The sequence below is a fragment of the Dermochelys coriacea genome, chromosome 1, assembly GCF_009764565.3.
Source record: "Dermochelys coriacea isolate rDerCor1 chromosome 1, rDerCor1.pri.v4, whole genome shotgun sequence".
Taxonomy (NCBI): Eukaryota; Metazoa; Chordata; order Testudines; family Dermochelyidae; genus Dermochelys; species Dermochelys coriacea.
The window spans coordinates 8,570,216-8,583,841 of NC_050068.2; the positions used below are offsets into that span (position 1 = coordinate 8,570,216).

General features: G+C 45.7%; 1 protein-coding gene across 1 annotated transcript in view; it reads right to left on the reverse strand.

Moving 5' to 3' along the window:
• Window positions 1–13,626, reverse strand: part of LOC119849331 (disintegrin and metalloproteinase domain-containing protein 20-like) — a 168,947-nt gene that overhangs the window by 133,383 nt on the left and 21,938 nt on the right. The window contains exons 5-6 of the mRNA XM_043504015.1: window positions 4,765–4,871; window positions 3,794–4,001 (exon numbers count right to left, since the gene is read on the reverse strand). Of these exons, the coding sequence (XP_043359950.1) occupies window positions 3,794–4,001; window positions 4,765–4,871 (315 nt within the window). The remainder of the gene's footprint in view (window positions 1–3,793; window positions 4,002–4,764; window positions 4,872–13,626) is intronic.

Below are 13,626 nucleotides of genomic sequence, written 5' to 3' on the forward strand. Positions count from 1 at the left end.
ACAAGGAGTAATGGTCTCAAGTTGCAATGGGGGAGGTTCAGGTTGGATATTAGGAAAAACTTTTTCACTAGGAGGGTGGTGAAACACTGGAATGCGTTACCTAGGGAGGCGGTGGAATCTCCTTCCTTAGAAGTTTTTAAGGTCAGGCTTGACAAAGCCCTGGCTGGGATGATTTAGTTGGGGATTGGTCCTGCTTTGAGCAGGGGGTTGGACTAGATGACCCCGAGTTCCCTTCCAACCCTGATATTCTATGATTCTATGAATTCAGGGGACTGGAGTAGATGACCTCTCGAGGTCCTATCATGTCCTATGATTCTGTCATTCTCCAGAATACTATTTTCTTGGCACCAACACTCTGAATTTGAGAAGAATTGCATGAAGCTAACTGACAGTGCTGGGTAATACTATAAAAATATAATCATTTTCCTTTACTAATGGGTTTCTTTAGAGCAGTGGTTCTTTATATTTTTCCAGTGGAAAACCAAAACTACCTGTAGTTGCTTGCTGTAACCCACCGAATCCCACAATCCTTCATGCAGAAAAGGACTGAAGTCCCAGTGGGAAGTTCCTTTTAAGGTCCTAAAGCTGTGTGAAGGCTGGGTGTGGTAGCTGGTTGGTCAGCATGCCTGTCTGGCCTGAGGGTCCCCAACCAGGACCTCTGCCTTGTACTGTCACATAAGCCCCCTCATTTTTGGGTTTCAGTCAGCGTCTGTTGGGGAAGGAGGGTCTTTTTTCCACAGCTGCTGGAGTTCTCCAAACCATCTCCAGTCTTGTCACAATATTACTGGGTAGACCAGGGTGGTCACTAAGCTGACTCTGCAAGTCTCAATATGGCCCTCAACTTCCACTTTTGTCATGGCATAGGGCAGCACATCCCTATGGGAACAGTGGATGTCGATACAGGACCCCCACCATGTTAGGGGACTCCAGCAGGCTAGTCCACACGATGGTCTATCTACACCTAAAGTCCACCAAGCCCATTACTTTGGTGCCATTGACCCATACTGGTAGCAACATCTTAGTTGGGTCCTCTTTTAGGTGCCTGCTGATGATGCCTCCCCATAACTGCAGTTCACAAAGGGGCACTCCTACCTGAAATGCCCCTGCCATCCATACTCGAAGCACTTGCCCTTTGGGGTCGCTATTGGCTGGCCCACCCCTGGTGCCGTGGGTCCTCCTGATAGGGCATATCCCCCTGTTCAGGAGCACAAGCCTCCTCTCCATTCCACCTCTGGAGTTCGGTTTCTCCCTACAGCCAGGGCCATCTCCTAGGATGATTGCAGTATCTGCCGTTGCTGTACAGGTTCTCCAAAGTTCATTTCAGCAAATTTTCTGTATCTGTGGCCTCTTTAAGATCATTCAATCAGTGGTCCAATGGTCCTTTTGTAGCCCAAGGTCCAGTGTGCTTCAACAGCAGCCCTGGGAACTACAAGTTGTGGACTAGAAACTGCGGCATGTTGGGAGAAATTCCTGGTTCCTGCCAGGATGTACCCTCTCCTGCACAGCAGGAGGTCTCAGCACTGACTGAGCTGGGATCACACAGCAGGAAAGCAGAGAGGAAGCTGCTGGACTGTAATCCTGTTCTACATTCTTTACAGGTAGGACCAAAAAGGGCTTAAATAGCATTCAGAGGAGTTTAAATGACACAAAAGGAGAACATAGGCTTGTTTGTTTTGGGGTTTAGTTATTGTGAGAGTTAGACCATGTTTCTAAGGGGGGTTGTGTTGTACAATGTGCCCTCTGCTCTCTCAGCAGGAGGTCTTAGCACTGACTGAGCTAGGAGCATGAAGCAGGCAAGCAGAGAGGAGGCTGCTGGACTGTAATCCTGTTCTATGTTCTTTACAGAATAAACCTTGTTCCTGGTAGTTTGTCTGAGTGGGTCTAGTCTGAGGTGAACACACACTGACACACAATGGAGAGCACACAGACGAGCCTCAGGCTCAGTTTCCCAAAGTTGTGTAAAAAGTCGCAAGGCAGGCTTCCCCTATTTGATCCACCTCATACTGGACCAGGGAACAGGAGGGGGAGTTACACTTTTCATAGGACTCAGGTGTTGCCCGTACTCTCCACCATGTATCTGAGATGGTGGGCTTGGGTCCAATATCAGCAGCATCACCTGGTGGCAGTTCTCTGGGTTACGTCACCCAGCAGCAAGCATCAATGGCTGGGAGTAAGGGAACCCGGGCCCTCTCTGCTCTACTTGGTTCCAAACCAGGGCCAATGAAGCAGTAAATCCAAAATGAGCAGCCTAGGAGACGGGCACCTCTATGCCTGATCCCTGGACAACTTTCTACACTGGCTTCTGTTTCTCTTTTGGTGCTGCTGATTTGCCTCTGAGTTCCTTCTGCAGTTCTCCTGTCCATGCCCCAAAGGGTCTTCCTCTTGCAGTCACAGCTCATTGTTGCTGATCTCTGTGATTGAAAGGCCTGTGGTGGCTTAGCATGGAGGACTGCGTCCAGCTGTATGCAGCATCTGTGGCTTCTCGACCGGAGCCTGCAACACACAACTGTTCTCTTGTTCCATCTGCCCAGACTGAACTAAACTGCTCCCTTTTGAGCTCTCTGTCAACTGTGAGCATGCCCAGTAGGGACAGTTGGGTGGGGCTTTCTGGGCCTAGAGCTATTCCTTAACCCTTACTTCTCCAGTGTGGGGTTCACAGACCCCATCACAGTACCCCACTGAGGCCCAAACTGTGGTCTTCCAGGGGAGTGAGGAGACTTAGATGTGGGTAGGAGAAGGGATAACATAACATTTTATCTATTAACATGGGGTTTAGCCCAGGAGCTTGAATATGCCAGGAGGATTTCTTTCAGCTAGTGTCTAGCCACATGTCTCACAGACCATAACCTTTTCCTTGGTTTCAAATCTTCTGTCTTTCCCAGGGACTGTTTATTGGATGGTTGAGGATCTGGGTCCAAGCAGGGTCTGGTGTAGACTCAGTCTTTTATGTAGGAGGGGTCCTCCTGAGATGTAATGTAGCATCTGTCCATCGTGGGTTATCTCCACATGTAGGGGAGACAGGCATTGGAGAACCGAGGACTAATTTCACCAACCTGCTCCCAGTGCACTCTTCATTTAGACCCAGGGGTCAAGATGCAAGGAGGAGGAAAAAGGTGTGACAGATCGACTACCCCACTACTCTCTCTTTCCCAGAGTGTCAGGCCTTCCCTAAGTGAAACAGACAGGGTGGGGGAGAATGACCTTCTTCTGCCAGATGGAGGAGGAATACTGGAATTTATCTGACCCTGAAAATATCAACGTCAAAGCAGAATTGACAAAATTTCTAGAAAGAAATCAGCAAAGGGAAATAGAGTGGGGACTACCAACCGGGGCATTTAGGCACACATTGAATAGATTCCATGATGCTGACAAACTACTTCTTTTACAATCAATAGATAGGAATGCTTTTAGCTACGAGACTTATGGATGGTTAAACTCAGGGGGAAACAGAATTAATTTGTTCCCCTGACTACAAAGTGAATTTCCAGCACAACTGAGGTCACTTCCAACAATGAGTTTGAAAAATGGGTCTAACATGCATAGCTTAGTATGTTCTACATCACAGGTAGTGAATTATTTTTTGTCAAGGCACAAATTTCTTGGTCAAGGTATAATCAAGGTCCAGACTCCAGAGAAAATCATTTAAAAAACAATAATAATGAGTAAAAAAAAAAGATTGTGGGGCCCACTGAAAAGCATATGGTATTCCAGATTTGGCCCGCGGTCTACCTATTGATTACCCCATTCTACATAATATCCATTTACTTTATGTGAACCCATATAAAACACTTACATCTACTTCAAGTTGTCTCTCCATCTGAACCATAGATATTTGATGTTCTCTGCCTTTAGTGACTTGATCTTCGATATCTTCATCAGTTACTCCACATCGATCAGGTGAATCTTCATCAGCAGCCATTCGATAAATAACATGTTGAAATGTAGAGGAAGATTTAACAGGTTCAATTTCATAGTTTAAATCGTAAATCATCAAATGGCCCCTGAGAATTGCAAAATTGAAGTGTGATTTAGAGACTTGGGAAAATTTAAAAAGCTCTGCAAAAATATTAAAACTGGTCAGGAATTTTCCATCTGAATTATTTTTGATGTATAACTCAGGTTTTGCAGAACTTTTACTGAAATTTCCTCCCTTGCCTCCTGAAAGGAAAGTGCTATTGAGGAAAAAACATTTCCAATTTACAATTGAATAGAAATGTTCTTGAAACACAGCCATTTGAGAGACATAATTAAGAGCCCGAAGAGCCCATTCAGTCATCGCTGCACTACATACAGTCTTACAATCTATAAAATAAAATACAAAATTAAGATTAGAGACTTTTGATTCTAGCCCGACTGTAATAACAGCAGATCACCCTTAACAACTGGTTAGCATAAAACAGGGGTCGACAACCTTCGGAACATTGGCAGGCCGTGAGACACTTTGTTTACATTGACCATCTGTAGGCACAGCCCCCCGCAGCTCTCAGTGGCCACAATTTGCCATTTCCGGTCAATGAGAGAAGTGGCCATCCCATCCCTGTGGCCCACGCCGCTTCCCACAGTTCCCATTGTCTGGGAATGGTGAACCGCAGCTGCTCGGAGCTACAGGGGGCTGTGCCGTGTTGACCCCTGGCATAAAATCTGCATTAGGAAAAGGTAAAGGCCACTAACCAGTTATTCTGTTATGTTAAATCTATCTTTCTGTTTCAGAAGAAAAAAAATTCATAATGTTTGCAATCTAGCATACTGAGGAGTCTACATTACCAGAGTCCAGAGCAGGTGCTGAGAACTGCAACAGATTCCGGGACATCCTCCACATATCCAGAGTAGTAGCAATCATCCTGCAAGGTCCAAAAGCATGTTTTTCTTTTCTATTATTAATTTTAGTCAAATAGAATAACAGATACTAGTTACATAAAATTAAATATACACAATACAATGGCTAAATTTTTTTGCATCTGGTCTCAAAATGGGGTTCTAATATGAAAAAGGAGTGTATGAATGACACCTTTTCACTCAGCAGATCTGTTCTCCTGTATACTCAGATCTACTGACTTTAGTGTCAAAACCAAGTTTTGCTACTTTTCACTCATGTCAACAGTGCAGAAATAATGCAGCTGAGACTGAGTGAGCTTCAAAAGAGGTTCTGAAATATTACACCTTTCACACAATGAATTCCTAATACCTTACTATTCACGCTTCTGCTACCTTACTGTCAACAGCTAGTTGAAGATGTAACAAAAAAGGAGACCTACTGGAAATGACATGAATTTTTCTAATACAATTACGACCAGGGAAGGTGAAGGAAGAGGGACGAATCACACTTAATTTACACCCAAACTATATAACCTTGCATCACCTGCTTCTTAGAGTCATAGAATCATAGAAGATCAGGGTTGGAAGAGACCTCAGGAGGTCATCTAGTCCAACCCCCTGCTAAAAGCAGGACCGACATCAACTAAAACATCCAGGGCCGGCTCCAGGCACCAGCTAAGGAAGCACGTGCCTGGGCGGCCCCTGTGAAGGAGCGACATTTCGGCCATTTTTGGGGCGGCGTTTCGGCCATTCTCCAGCCAACTTTTTTTTTTTTCTCCTTCGGTGGCTCTCTGGCTCAGTTCTTTTTTTTTCCGCCCTTCAGCACTCCGGGTGGCGTTTTGGGGTTGTTTTTTTTTTGCTTGGGGTGGCAAAAAAGCTCGAGCCGGCCCTGAAAACATCCCAGCCAGGGCTTTGTGTAGCCTGGCCTTAAAAATCATTATGGAGGGAGATTCCACCACCTCCCTTGGTAACCCATTCCAGTGCTTCACCACCGTCCTAGTGAAATAGTTTTTCCTGATATCCAAATTAAACCACCCTCCTGCAACTTGAGACCATTGCTTCTTCTTCTGTCATCTGCCACCACTGAGAACAGCCAAGTTCCATCCTCTTTGGAAGACCCCTTCAGGTAGTAGAAGGCCCCCTTCACTCTTCTCTTCTGCAGACTAAATAAGCCCAGTTCCCTTAGCCTCTCCTCGTAAGTCATGTCTCCAGCCCGTTAATCATTTTTGTTGCCCTCCACTGGACTCTCTCCAATTTGTCCACATCCTTTCTGTAGTGGGGCCCCCAAAACTGGACACAATACTCCAGGTGTGGCCTCACCAGTGCCAAATAGAGGGGAACAATCACTTCCCTCGATCTGCTGGCAATGCTCCTACTAATGCATCCCAATATGCCGTTAGCCTTCTTGGCAACAAGGGCACACTGTTGACTCATATTCAGCTTCTCGTCCACTGTAATACTCAGGTCCTTTTCTGTAGAACTGCCGCTTATCCAGTTAGTTCCCAGCCTGTAGCAGTGCACAGGATTCTCCCGTCCTAAATTCAGGACTCTGCATTTGTTCTTGTTGAACCTCATCAGATTTCTTTTGGCCCAATCCTCCAATTTGTCTAGGTCACTCTGTATCCTATACTTACCCTCCAGCATATCTACCTCTCCCCGCAGCTTAGTGTCATCCATGAACTTGCTGAGATTCCAATCCATCCCATCATTCAGATCATTAGTGAAGATGTTGAACAAAACCGGCCCCAGGATCGACCCCCGGGGCACTCCGTTTGATACTGCCTGCCAACTAGATATTGAGCTGTTGATCACTACCTGTGGAGCCCGATGATCTAGCCAGCTTTCTATCCACCTGATAGTCCATTCATCCTATCCATACTTTTTTAACTTGCTGGCAAGAATACTGCAGGAGACCGTATCAAAAGCTTTGCTAAAGTCAAGATGTATCACATCCACCACTTTTCCCATATCCACAGAGCCAGTTATCTCATCATAGTAGACAATCCGGTTGGTTAGGCATGACTTGCCCTTGGTGAATTCATGTTAACTGTTCCTGACCATCTTCCTCTCCTCCAAGTGCTTCAAACCTTTGCAAGAGGTGTAGGAAACAGTACTGGTTTATATGAAAAATCTGACACCATCTGTAACAAGTTTCTGATTTATGTGGAGAGTTGGCAAAAAAAATGAAGTGAAAATGTAGTCTTACTTGTGTATTTTCTTCCCAGGAGCCTCCATGTCCAGACAAGGAGCTGTTCCGCTACTGCCCACCAACTGGAGGCAGACCAATTCCAGAACAATATTATTTTTCACTTTAGAAGACAACTACATTAAAAGTTAAGTACTATTTGATTCCAGTCATTTCCAACACAGCCTGAATAAGAGATTTGGGAATACTTCTTTAGAAAATAAAGCAATCTTCTTCAAATTACTTAATTAACAACTGGATCCTCAAAGGGAGAGTCAGATTGTCAAACGTGGGGGATCCTAGAAAGAATACTCACAAGCAGGACTGAAGTTTCCTATTAATTGTTTATTTATACTACAGGAGGGCCTAAATACCCAGAGCATGATCAGGGCCCCATTGTGCATATACTGTTGTAGTACTTGGACACAATAGACCTTCTCCAGTATGTAAAGCACAGATCATACAAAACAGTAAGCATTACATTACATGCTATCAGTTTCCTTACCACACCAGGGCATTCTCTGGGATCATATCAGAGTCCCCTGGATTGCCCAGAATTCTTGGGGCCAACTGGGCTCGGAAAAGCAGGCAGGGCCCCCTGTACAATACGGCTCCAACACATCCTGTGGTTTTCTTCTCTCCTGATCACAAAGCTTCCTCCTTGTCTGGCTCTCTCTGTTTTTGTGTGGCTTGCAATTTAAACCCCCTTGGATTCCTTTAGTCTGTCTTTTTGCGTAACTTTCCACCGCTCTTCCCTTTCTTCTTCCCTTCAGGGGAGTCAGCTAAATTGATTTGCTAAGAATGCAGCTCACCCACTGTTCAGGGGTTTGCTTCTGAATTGAGTCATGAAGTTCTAAGCACCATCCCATTGTATTTCTACCTGATGTGTACCTGCTACAGGACCCATCAGCAATGACGGATCCACATGCATATAGGCACTCATGATGCAGCAGGTTTTCATAGTACAACTTCCCAACATGAACCAGAATTCGTAAGTTGTACAGACATACTCCCAATCCACCACATTTCTCCCTAATTGACAGGAATCAAGCAGGAATAGTTGACCAAGAAGTACTTCGGGAATGTTTTGGCACCTCACCTTTAGACAGCACATTTTCTGTGACTGCTTATTAATTCAAACTTAATACATGCATTCGGTCATTAAACAATTCCAATGACTATACCAAAATACAATTTAATGAAAATATCATAGTTAGGCTCCTACCTACATCATATAAATCTCCTCCTCATTATCCCAGGGAAGGGGAAACTCACTGCAAAGTTAGCAGTACCCGCATATGCTCGTCACCCCAATATTCCTTAGTAGTTGGGGTGATCCCAAGATTTATCCCTGTCCTGGGGCAAGGTGGAATCTATTCACTTTCATAGAATCATAGAATCATAGAATATCAGGGTTGGAAGGGACCCCAGAAGGTCATCTAGTCCAACCCCCTGCTCAAAGCAGGACCAAGCAGGACCAAGTCCTAGCAGGACCTAGGGGTGACAGTGGACGAGAAGCTGGATATGAGTCAGCAGTGTGCCCTTGTTGCCAAGAAGGCCAATGGCATTTTGGGTTGTATAAGTAGGGGCATAGCGAGCAGATCGAGGGACGTGATCGTTCCCCTCTATTCGACACTGGTGAGGCCTCATCTGGAGTACTGTGTCCAGTTTTGGGCCCCACACTACAGGAAGGATGTGGATAAATTGGAAAGAGTACAACGAAGGGCAACGAAAATGATTAGGGGTCTAGAGCACATGACTTATGAGGAGAGGCTGAGGGAGCTGGGATTGTTTAGTCTGCAGAAGAGAAGAATGAGGGGGGATTTGATAGCTGCTTTCAACTACCTGAAAGGGGGTTTCAAAAAGGATGGCTCTAGACTGTTCTCAATGGTAGCAGATGACAGAACGAGGAGTAATGGTCTCAAGTTGCAATGGGGGAGGTTTAGATTGGATATTAGGAAAAACTTTTTCACTAAGAGGGTGGTGAAACACTGGAATGCGTTACCTAGGGAGGTGGTAGAATCTCCTTCCTTAGAGGTTTTTAAGGTCAGGCTTGACAAAGCCCTAGCTGGGATGATTTAACTGGGACTTGGTCCTGCTTTGAGCAGGGGGTTGGACTAGATGACCGTCTGGGGTCCCTTCCAACCCTGATATTCTATGATTCTATGATAAGTCCCAGTTAAATCATCCTAGCCAGGGCTTTGTCAAGCCTGACCTTAAAAACCTCTAAGGAAGGAGATTCTACCACCTCCCTAGGTAACGCATTCCAGTGTTTCACCACCCTCTTAGTGAAAAAGTTTTTCCTAATATCCAATCTAAACCTCCCCCATTGCAACTTGAGACCATTACTCCTCGTTCTGTCATCTGCTACCATTGAGAACAGTCTAGAGCCATCCTTTTTGAAACCCCCTTTCAGGTAGTTGAAAGCAGCTATCAAATCCCCCCTCATTCTTCTCTTCTGCAGACTAAACAATCCCAGCTCCCTCAGCCTCTCCTCGTAAGTCATGTGCTCTAGACCCCTAATCATTTTTGTTGCCCTTCGCTGTACTCTTTCCAATTTATCCACATCCTTCTTGTAGTGTGGGGCCCAAAACTGGACACAGTACTCCAGATGAGGCCTCACCAGTGTCGAATAGAGGGGAACGATCACGTCCCTCGATCTGCTCGCTATGCCCCTACTTATACATCCCAAAATGCCATTGGCCTTCTTGGCAACAAGGGCACACTGCTGACTCATATCCAGCTTCTCGTCCACTGTCACCCCTAGGTCCTTTTCCGCAGAACTGCTGCCGAGCCATTCGGTCCCTAGTCTGTAGCGGTGCATTGGATTCTTCCATCCTAAGTGCAGGACCCTGCACTTATCCTTATTGAACCTCATTAGATTTCTTTTGGCCCAATCCTCCAATTTGTCTAGGTCCTTCTGTATCCTATCCCTCCCCTCCAGCATATCTACCACTCCTCCCAGTTTAGTATCATCCGCAAATTTGCTGAGAGTGCAATCCACACCATCCTCCAGATCATTTATGAAGATATTGAACAAAACGGGCCCCAGGACCGACCCCTGGGGCACTCCACTTGACACCGGCTGCCAACTAGACATGGAGCCATTGATCACTACCCGTTGAGCCCGACAATCTAGCCAGCTTTCTACCCACCTTATAGTGCATTCATCCGGCCCATACTTCCTTAACTTGCTGACAAGAATGCTGTGGGAGACCGTGTCAAAAGCTTTGCTAAAGTCAAGAAACAATACATCCACTGCTTTCCCTTCATCCACAGAACCAGTAATCTCATCATAAAAGGCGATTAGATTAGTCAGGCATGACCTTCCCTTGGTGAATCCATGCTGACTGTTCCTGATCACTTTCCTCTCCTCTAAGTGCTTCAGGATTGATTCTTTGAGGACCTGCTCCATGATTTTTCCAGGGACTGAGGTGAGGCTGACTGGCCTGTAGTTCCCAGGATCCTCCTTCTTCCCTTTTTTAAAGATGGGCACTACATTAGCCTTTTTCCAGTCATCCGGGACTTCCCCCGTTCGCCACGAGTTTTCAAAGATAATGGCCAAGGGCTCTGCAATCACAGCCGCCAATTCCTTCAGCACTCTCGGATGCAATTCGTCCGGCCCCATGGACTTGTGCACGTCCAGCTTTTCTAAATAGTCCCTAACCACCTCTATCTCTACAGAGGGCTGGCCATCTCTTCCCCATTTTGTGATGCCCAGCACAGCAGTCTGGGAGCTGACCTTGTTAGTGAAAACAGAGGCAAAAAAAGCATTGAGTACATTAGCTTTTTCCACATCCTCTGTCACTAGCTTGCCTCCCTCATTCAGTAAGGGGCCCACACTTTCCTTGGCTTTCTTCTTGTTGCCAACATACCTGAAGAAACCCTTCTTGTTACTCTTGACATCTCTTGCTAGCTGCAGCTCCAGGTGCGATTTGGCCCTCCTGATATCTTTCCTACATGCCCGAGCAATATTTTTATACTTTCCCCCATGCCCAGTCCCTTTCTTCACCCCTCCTGGGGAGAGGTGACGTGCGTTTCTTCCTCCATCTCTCTCAAGTTTAATTACATCATAACCAAATAAACTGAAGCCACAGATTAAGGGGGAACTTTTCCACCTCCTTTCCATCTACACTACACCCGTGGTTGTTTCACATCCCTCTGGAGCTTTTCCCACGCTCTGGTGAGTATAATAATTTTGGCAGCACTTTGTATTACTCTCAGTCTTGCTCGTTCCAGGGGAGTTCAGACACGACATCTTTTGTCTGTGCCCGAGTTTCCTTTTTCCAGAGGAGTTTTGAATCAAAGACCTGTCAGCTGTGCCATAGTCTTCCCTGTTCCCAGAGGAGCTCTGTCCCAGACCATCTCCTAGGTGTACCAGTATCTCGCTGTTCCCAGATGAAATCTGGGCCACAAACACATTCAGCGTTGACTTAGTTTCCCAGGTGAGGGTAGACAGAGATCTCACGCCCGAGCCACTGAGTCTGGCCTTGACAATTTGCACCTGAACCTTCAGAGGTTAACCATATTATATCATTACACAGATGAACACATCAAGTCAAATAACCTCCCATGTTCCCATAGTTAGAGTCCCAGAACATCCTTTGGTGTCCATATTGACTCAGGCTAGAGGCAGAGCAATGGGATTCATTCTACCACCACCTGATTGCCTATTAGCCCCTCTTAAGGCATGTCATATATGTCCTTCCTTGGTCCCAGGGGCATGTCTTGACACTCTTCTCTTTGAGCCAGCTGTGTTTGACTTGGTCAACAAGCTTCTGTTGATCCAGTTCTATCTGCTCTCTCTAATACTTGGATACCATCTCTCCTCCAAGCACAGTCTTTTCTACTCCAGCCTCCACAGCTCTGGACCGCTCGCCCTTCCTGCTACATCTGCTGAATCATCAGTGGAACAGTCTGTGACACCATCTCTTCAGTCAACTGCGAACCCCGCAGGAGAAAAAAGGAGCCCTTCCAGCCTATGGTCTGGAGCCAGTGCCCCATCCTGCCTCAAGCCATGAGCACAGCATGATCACCTACTCAGACTTCTTCTGATCGGCAGCAATGCACACATGCTCAGAAGCTGGTCTTTCATGAGGTGTTCATAATTCATGTTTGCTAATTAACTTATACATGAGACAAATTAACAGACCTACTCCCGGCGTTCAGTGTAAAGAGCAAAAGTATAATCTCCTGGCAAAAGTGTCTTAAAAAACTTCATAGACTAACATGTAGATCCCATCTGTGCTACCATTCTGTCACAGAGTCTAGCAAGCACCCCTCTTGGCCACCTACTAGAACTACTGTGAAGGGAATCCAGAGCAGCAGAGGCTTAATGTTCCAATCCCCTATAACAAATGTTAATGGGGAAAGACAAAAGGGAAACAAAAGGGCTAAATTAGTGCAAGCAAAAAGGCCTAATGATGTCACTCAAGGACTGTGCTGAAATCATGTCTCGTAAACAAAAGTAGCATGGGGACAGAAATCAATGGTCCTAAACTGGTTTGTTGCAAATTAGGCCTAATTAGTGAACAAAATGAGGGCATGAGCTATTCTGGCTATCATTCCCTTCTGGGGTCCTTAAAATAAGGAAACTTTGGGGAGAAATCATTGTTTTAGAGATGTACCTTCTGGCTAGAAGAGAGGAGGATTTGGAGGAACAAGCTTCACCATCATGGCTGTCATCCCCACAGCCTCCTGGGGCCCCAGGATCCACCATAACACTGTTGAACATTCACCATTCTGATCATGAGAGATGTTCTGACCAGACTGGATGAGAGAGAAAGGACTCCAATTATATCACCACCTCCACTGAATCTGGCTAATCCTGACCATGACCTGGACTGTGAGACTGTCATCCTCTTCCCACAACATGCATCCTTTTTCTTCCTATCACTCTCCTTTTGTCTTTTGTTCAATAACAGTCTGGTTTAGCTGGCCAAGACCGTATTTTGCAATACAGCTGTAAACCTGTGACCAGAAAGGTAGTGAAAAACAATGCCCTAAACATCCTGCCTAGTATATTTTTTTTCTTTTTGCGAATACAGACTAACATGGCAGCTACTCTGAAACCTGCCTAGTATAGGACTGCCTGATAAGAATATGTGCTGTGCCTGTGTTCCTGCAGGTTGCAAGTCAGTCAGCTCCAGAGACAGAAGCTGCATTTCTACCTTTGCTGTTGTTTTCTCTCCTCCTTTGTGTGTGTTTCTCATTTTTTGCCCTAAAGGAAGCAGGATTAGACTTTAAATGACAGCAGCTCCATCCTATCTCAACTAATTGTTTCTCTTTCCCCTCACAAAAAGGCAATGGAATGGGTTACCTAGAGAGGTGGTGGAATCTCCTTCCTTAGAGGTTTTTAAGGTCAAGCTTGACAAAGCCCTGGCTGGGATGATTTAGTTGGGGATTGGTCCTGCTTTGAGCAGGGGGTTGGACTACATGACCTTCTGAGGTCCCTTCCAACCCTGATATTCTATGATTCTGTGATCTTAAATCAATAGAGGAACACAACTGTCCTATCTGTCAGCTATTCAAAAGGAACTAAGGTCTAAGGTGAGGTTATTAACCAGGGGTTTATTAACCATACCTAGGCTTAAATTCATCAGCTTTCAGCCACGAATATAGTTGTC